This window comes from Pyxicephalus adspersus, chromosome 6, assembly GCF_032062135.1.
Source record: "Pyxicephalus adspersus chromosome 6, UCB_Pads_2.0, whole genome shotgun sequence".
In the NCBI taxonomy this organism is placed as follows: Eukaryota; Metazoa; Chordata; class Amphibia; order Anura; family Pyxicephalidae; genus Pyxicephalus; species Pyxicephalus adspersus.
In genome coordinates, this window is record NC_092863.1 from 68666356 (window position 1) to 68674397 (window position 8042).

The following is an 8042-nucleotide window of genomic DNA, read 5'->3' on the forward strand; positions in this document are numbered from 1 at the left end:
CTTCTGGCATGCCACTCTTAGCCATTTGATGGCTGGGCCAGAAAGATGTAACTTCTTCACATTCCCAGCAGCAAACATTGAACTGTGCAGCTTTTTTTTAAAAGAAGACATCACAACGGTAGGTAAGTATGTTTTATTTCAGAAAGGACACCACATGTTCCTTTATGCATCAAAGACCTACCTCATTGCTGATTGTCAAAGCCGAACTATAGTTCAGATTTAGGTACTACAGTCTGCATCAGAAAGTTCAGCATTCAACTCTTCTGGAAATGTCAGATGTGTTCTAGTTCTATTTTATTTCAAGTAGGAGTAAACAGATGAAAACACAGAGCTTGACGGTGGTGGATGATGCAGGTATCTAACTCCCAAAAGTTTTGAGTGTTGAAGATTCTGACAGAGGCTGTAGTACATCAACAGAGCAAAGCCTAGCAGCCTAGACTGCCAAAGAGGTGGCAATACTTCTTTTGCAGTGAACCTTGCTTCAAAGATATGTTTTACTTTTGTATCCATGCTGTTTTTTTCAACAGTATTTGCAAGTAAACCAAACATTATTGTTAGTGTATTCAACCTGATTTTTGTATTATTCTTACCCTTTTTTTATTACATAGAAGTCACTGTTATGCCTTTTCTTGGAATATATGTAACGTTCCTTACAAACTTCCCACCATAGACCCTTGTAGTAAAAATGTAACATTGAAAAATCTTTAATTATCTTCAAGCAAGGGAAGCGTTAAATATGGAAACTGGAAGCATTGTTCCAGAAATTCATAAATTGTAAAATTCTGACTACCTGTCAACTTACATTAATGCCTTGGAGTGATTTACACTTTATTACCTTGCTGGTGGTGATATTTTCAGAAGGCAGAGCGCACTATTTTCCCCATGTCAGAAGGAACTATAAAACTTATACCATGTTGATCAACTGGAGTAGATGAAGTGCTATAAATCGCAATACATGTAACTTCTAAAAATTTATTGTGCTTCTATGCTAAATATTAGCCATCCTGTGTGAACATATAGATGTATGCTACTACTTTAGTATAAAGTTAGATATTTCATTCTCTCACAAGATTCACAGCTGTATTATAACCATATATTTTCTGCTTGGTGACAATTCCCTTCTGTTGCTGTCTGTAACTATTTGTCTTATCTCTTACCAAATGAAATTAATCTTTGACTCCAAGAGGAAGCTTACACATACAGTTTTGACTTCCTTTGTCTGTGTAGAATTTTTAGAAACCACAGTCACAGATTAACTCCAGACAACAAAGTTACCTGTTTTTTATTGCATCTCCCTCTTCTTCCAAATCAAGTCCCCCTATTTCAGTGTCTTTTTCTAATGTGAAACATTTAGCAGCTGGGAATAGTACAGTGACAGATTTACTTCACTGCTGTGCAGCTCATACAGCCAGTAACACTCTCTGATGTCCACCTCCCTTTTCTGGCATTTCACAAAAGTGGCAAAGCAGCACTAGGAGTTGAATAGAATCTTCTGTGCATATATATGATGACATATGATATATGATGATAACAAGCGGATGACTTATCGCTGTTCTGCTACTCATTTAGTGTCCAATCAGCGGGCTGTGGGTGGAAGGATAATTCCACCGTTACTAAAGTCTACTTTTGTTAAGAAAAAATATCATTTTGGTAATAAATGTACATTGTATAGATTTTAATATGCTGTGTTGCTCATTCACACAATTTTTTCTGTTCTGAAGAAATGTTTATTTTACTGTGTTCTTTTTAGATTGATTCCTAATTGGAAGGGTCTGGTGAAACCTGGTGTTCGCATAAGGAAAGCTGCAGGATCTACATTCTTTTAGAAGTAGTTAACCCTAATAAGCTTTAATTAAAAATAGTTTCTGTGCCATTATTACTTTTTTTTAACAAAAGTGGAGTTTTACTTTAACAGAGTAAGTGGAGTAAATTTGGGACAATGTAGTCAGGTAGAGTTGTATAATTTACAGAATTAGCTGGGCAGAAACACAAATCAGCCTCAACAATAATGGCATGCAGTTGTTCCTGTGTGTTGATGGCACAGGGACCAAACCTTTATATTTTGAGAAAGCCTTGAAAATAATAGTGTATTATTCATTTATTTTCCAATATACACAGATCCTGTGGTAATTATGCTTATTGTTCACCCTGATGGCAACCATTGTCTCTTGGGGAGGCAGAAGAGATTTCCTCCTGGCATGTTCTCTTGTTTGGCAGGATTTATTGAACCTGGTAAGACCAGACCTATATATATACCACATGTTGTGCTCATTGATTTTGTGTTCCTTACTCACTGAAAAGTACAGATAATAGTGTGTTTGTATTGTTTTTTTTAGGATCTTAGATAATACTTGCCTTATACCTGACTTTTTTTTAACCAAGCACTTGGAACCAGTTTATGTTTCCCAAAACAATTAAACATGATTAAGGCAACTGCCAACATTTTTGTCTGTTTGAAGATTCGCGTAGATATCCTTAGTGGCAGATGTCATTGGCCCAATCATTTTTTTTTTCATTTTTTTCAGTTAAGTATTGGTTTAAAGCAGTTTAAAGTAAAAATTTAATCAACACATTTTTTATGTGAAGTTTTTAATTTTTTACAGGTAACATACAACTTTTATAATTTTACAATGAATTTGTACAAACTCTGCTCTCTTCTTAGTAATGCAGCACAATTATTTTTTTTACTGCTTTTTACACTGTCACACAAGTTGGTAGTCTATCTGGTTTAAAAATAGACCTCCTGTGGTTAAAGTTCAACTAAAAATAAAAATCAAAAAATTGTGATGAGATAGCTTTTCTGCAACAAAATAACCTTACCTGCCTGATCATCTGTTCTCATTCTGTTGTGGACACCTACATTTTCCACCTGCTTTATGTCCTTGTTTCAATCCATAGCCATCTTGATTTGCTGGACCAGGATGACATAATTCAATTAGTTCCAGCAGCCACAGGGGAAACTGGGTGTGCTTGGTATCTCCGCTTCATATGCAAGTAGGAATGCCTAATGCGGAAGGGACAGTGTCTGTCCCTTACTGCAATAAAGCCCTGCCTGATCCCAGATTTTGAAAGTGGAACTTTAGTTCCATTTTAATTTATATCATGTTTACTTTGCAAGATTTTAATTTACATCATGTTTACTTTGCAGGATTTTTCATTTTTCCTGATGGATGAAATGAATCCAAGCAAACATTCACCAATTTTTGTTTCAATAATTAGGTTAGCACATCTGCACATCATTCACTAAAAGCTATGTAAAAGTTTAATTTGCAAACAGAAAATTCACTTAGTAAATTAGATGAAACTTTGCTGGATTCAATCATCCAAACATGTGCAAGCAAACTTATTTTTCATTCACATGATTGGGTATTCCCCAGATTTTATAGTATATACCTATATAGATGTCATGGTATAAAACTTCAAAACATGAAAGTCCCATGAATATTTTACCTTTAAAAAAAAGTCACAGTAATGTGAACATTTATCATCTGAAAATATAAAGCATATTCACCATAAAACTGCAGAGTACTTTAGTCTTTATTTAAAGTTTACTGTCCTAACTGTTTGGATCTTTGTTTTAAGTGACATTTAGCAAAAAAAAAAATGATGACTACCTGTAAAAGATGAATGAGTGAACGAGGAGGGAAGTTTTTGCTCTGCAGGCCCTGCTCATTTACAGAATCAGTGACTGGATACTTCAATAGGAATAATGGACACTATTTGTATTTATATAAATGCTGATATTAGATTTTTCCACTCACAATGAAGTGTGATTGTTTACATTGTTATTTTTTATCTATAGGTGAAACAATAGAAGATGCTGTACGAAGAGAAGTTCTAGAAGAGAGCGGAATTAAGGTTGGCTATGTTCAGTACGTTTCATGCCAGCCTTGGCCTATGCCTTCCTCTCTGATGATTGGTTGCCTGGGTGTCGCAATATCTACAGATATTACGGTTGACAAGATTGAAATAGAAGACGCTCGTTGGTTCACCAGAGAACAGGTAAAGTTCAATTTCATTTCCAGCTTGTATTGATTCTTTTTTGATTACAGTGGTTTTGCAAGAAATACACAGCCGTTGCAGGCCACATGGGGCAATGTTTAGATTCTATACCTTGGAAATTACTTCACGGTAATCATAAAACGTATGCTTCTAAAGGTGGACAGGCCTCTCCAGCACGATAAGTATTCTTTTGAAGCTCCTGAGATTTGATGGAGTGTGTAAAACACTACCTTTTTATTTTTTTTTAACTAAAATATTATTATAGCTGGACAGCAAAGCCAGGAAACATTTTACTTGTTTAATCAAAGCCTTGCTTCAGGCATGAATTTGTTACTAACATAGATTTTACAAAATGCCCTAATGTTTCACTTTACTCACTGCGCTTTATAACCAGTTTGAGTAACTTCTTGGATAATAGACAAATATATTTTTAACCCTTTCTGATAAACAGCAGATTGTCATCCCTATAGAGGAATAGCGCTAAGAGCCCTACAGACTAAGGCTACGTGCACAAGTGCATAAATTGTCACTTCTTTCACAAGGATCTTTCACAATCCTTTCCAATGACAAACAACTGCACAATGCATGAACAAGTGCTCTACAAACAGCGCCGTTCTGCTCTCTGGAGAGGGGAGAATGACGGAGCGGCACCCCGCTGGGCTATTTCCCCTACACTTGCTTTCAATCGTTCGTTGTCCATCATCTGTGGATCCGCCAGGACGATAGTTCGTACAATGAATGGCAAGAGCTGTACAGGCAAGATTCTCGTCCGATATGAGCCCTGAGCTGATTATCGGATGAGAACCATTGCACCTGTGTACCTAGCCTATGCTGGAAGTAAACCTGTGGCTGGACTATGGACAACCTGTCCAACATTTTGCATTAATATGCAGCTTGTATTCACCTAATAACCTGATTGGTAGTAAAATTTGCTTTGTTCACTTTTTGGGCTTTAACAAAATATTCCATTATTAATGGCTACCTTGTTTGTTTTAATCATTATAGAACAACTTCTTACATTTTTTCCCTTTTTTTTGTAGGTTGTAGAGTCCTTGATCAAAGGAAACCAGCAAAGTTTGGTTGTTCCTCCAAGACATGCTATTGCTCATCAGTTAATAAAACATTGGATTGGAATGAATTCTAACCTTTAATAATAATTAAGCTGGGTGCCATATTTACTGCTAAGTAATTTAACAAAATAAGGTATAATTGTGAATCTTTAAATTGAACTTTCATTTTAAAAGTAATGAGTTACCGCAATGACAATATCTTATTGGTTGATGGGACATGGATGAGTAGAGCCCTGGGAGCACTTCTCCCACTTAGGACACCTGGTCATAAAGGCCTTCTCTGCTCTCTGTGTGGATTGAGCAGTGAAGGATTTTCTTTCTACTCAGAGCACTACGCTCCATTCATGACACAGACTGGTGTACCTGTAGATTCTGTACAGTCTGCTTACAATTAACTACACATTACATTAAATGGGATAAATATGTTTTCAATTTTCCAAATGTGCTATGTTAGAGCATAACTGTATTTTTTTGTATTACAGCCTATTTAAAAATAAGGGAAAGGCTGGTGTACCTTGCATTGATCATGTCATCTATTATATTTTTCTCTTCTAGCACGCAATTAGGGGTCTATAAAGCAGCTAATCTGACATTCACCAAGCAATTTTTTCCATTGTAAACACATGGGCCTAGAAGCTTCTCCATCATAAAATGTTTGGTAAATGTTGGATCTACGGGTAATAAATAGACCCTTTAGGGTGTATTTTCAATCAGTTTCACACATTTTTCTGTTTGAATTCCATTAGCAAAATGTGTCACTTCCGAGACATATCTGTCAAGTTCAGTAAAAAAAAAACAAACCCCTGCTGTTGATCCAGTGGAGTGCAAAAATAACCCATTGAAAAAAAATTAAAAATGCTACAATGGAACCTTGCAAGGACAATAGCACCATCTTTCATTTATTTAAGCTATTAAGTTTTGTGCTTTCAAAAAATGTATGGTTTGGTGGGTCTTTTGCAACTTTTCGAGGCCAAGCAACAAATAGGCGTTCTAGTCACCTGCTATACCTCGCAACAAATTTGTCAAACCAGTGACACCAGTGAATTTATCTGTTTATGTAATTTCTCTGAATCATCTTCTCCAGTGTATATATTGTGAGTTTAGGGGAGGAACACTGAGGTCATTAGTGGTGGTCAATGAAATGTAGAAAATGTTACGCTTATGCAAACTTCACTGAATGGAAACCTGGCCAATCAAATTCGGCAGTTTGCTCCATTTTGACCACATAGCATTGTATAAAAACTGAAATGGTATTTTAATCCCAAGCTCTATATAATATATTAACAAAACAGGGGTGATACATCACTAGCAAGCTTGGATCATTTGCCATGAATGATTGAACAGTACACAAATATGAATGTCTCTATGATATTTATTTTTGTCTGATGAATATGTTCATAAAATAAATTAAATATGTACATAAACATATAGATCAGTATTATTTATGATTATGAAGTTACATGGTCATTTTATTGGATTTTGTTTTTCCCTAAATTATTCTTAGGCCGATTCAGATAATAAACATTATATAAAAAAATATTTTTTTTGTTTTGTTTTTTTAGAATATCCTAGTCTTTCCTAATTTTTTTACCTGTCAATAGCAAGGACTCCTTTAAATACCATAATGCATGACCAGCATTATGTTGGTGGTCAGTGAGGAAGTGTATGGGTGCTTATTTGAGTACTCCCTTGCATTGCTGTAGAAGCCCATGCCAGCATTGAATGGAAGCCAACTAAACTCTATGCTTCCCTGTGTTTGGTAACTAGAACACCAAGATTAAACCCACAAAAAATAAAGCTGAATACTAAAAAAGTTTGTATTCTCACAATTTATTCCTGATAGCATTTTTGTTCACATTTTTTTTGAAATCTGCTATAAGTACTGTATCTGTACCCCTCTACTGCCTTCTGCCACTCTCCACACTCCTGCACTTCTTACTCACTAAATGAGCTCAATACCATTACTATGAATTCCCCACATGTTGAGCTGTGGTTGCAATGAACACCACAAATAACAAATACATACAAAAAATCCTGCTGTTTGTACTTATTCATTTTTAATTCTGCTGACCACTGTAGACATAATAGGTAGAAAACATGTATTTTATGCGGGACTCACGTAGATTATTTGTATTTCCAGTAGAATGTAAGTATGGCTGGGAGAGTAGCAAGTTTGTGCCATTTGGTTAAAAAATGTTGATACTGGCATATAGATCAGTATTTCAGAAAATCACTGGAATGGCATCTCCAATGTGCAAGATAACAGTAGTTACCAATGAGCTACTGCTCTGCATGCAGAGGCATTGAGTGTTTGTCTTGCACTCAAAAATGTTAGGTCAAATAGCTTGATATTCAATATAATCTTTCAGCTCAACTAAACTCTAAACATGCCAAGGCATGAAATATCATTCAAAATAAAGGTTATGAAAAAAAAGATATTATGGAAAGCAGTTATTTCTTTCCCGACTTGTTTCGCCGTGTGGCTTCTTCAGGGGAACATAGAGACTTTAGGCTAATATAATACAAGGTAAATAGACACTGAGACTTATACCATAATTTCTACATACACATATCACCAGAAAACATTACTTTTGTTAACAGACCTAATGAATGGTCCATATAACTCATGAAATTATAATTTATCAATATCACTGGGCTGAGCATGTGCAGCTGAGATCAGGGAAAACCTAGGGGAATCCCTCCTTGCTCCTCCCCTATATTGGATTTTTGGTTGCCTATATATATCTATACAAAAATAGGACAAATCTGAATCTGTGTTATTCCAGCATTCCTTTTTATTAGTGCAATATTTGCCACTTGTCATTACAACCCATTGTTAACCACTTTTTATAATGATATTTAAACATCATCATGACATATTGGAAAGTGTTACTGTAATATAAAACCCCCCAAAAACTTTTAATTTTACTCAGCTAAATACATTCCAGGTGCATCAAACAGAAGATGTAT

General features: G+C 35.4%; 1 protein-coding gene across 1 annotated transcript in view; it reads left to right on the plus strand.

The window, feature by feature from the left end:
• NUDT12 (nudix hydrolase 12) overlaps nucleotides 1-5928 on the plus strand; it is a gene marked incomplete in the record, with an annotated part of 16945 nt that extends 11017 nt beyond the window's left edge. Inside the window, 3 exon segments of the mRNA XM_072416112.1 lie at nucleotides 2119-2232; nucleotides 3803-4002; nucleotides 5043-5928. Of these exon segments, the coding sequence (XP_072272213.1) occupies nucleotides 2119-2232; nucleotides 3803-4002; nucleotides 5043-5153 (425 nt within the window).
• Between the last annotated feature and the right edge of the window lie 2114 nt (nucleotides 5929-8042).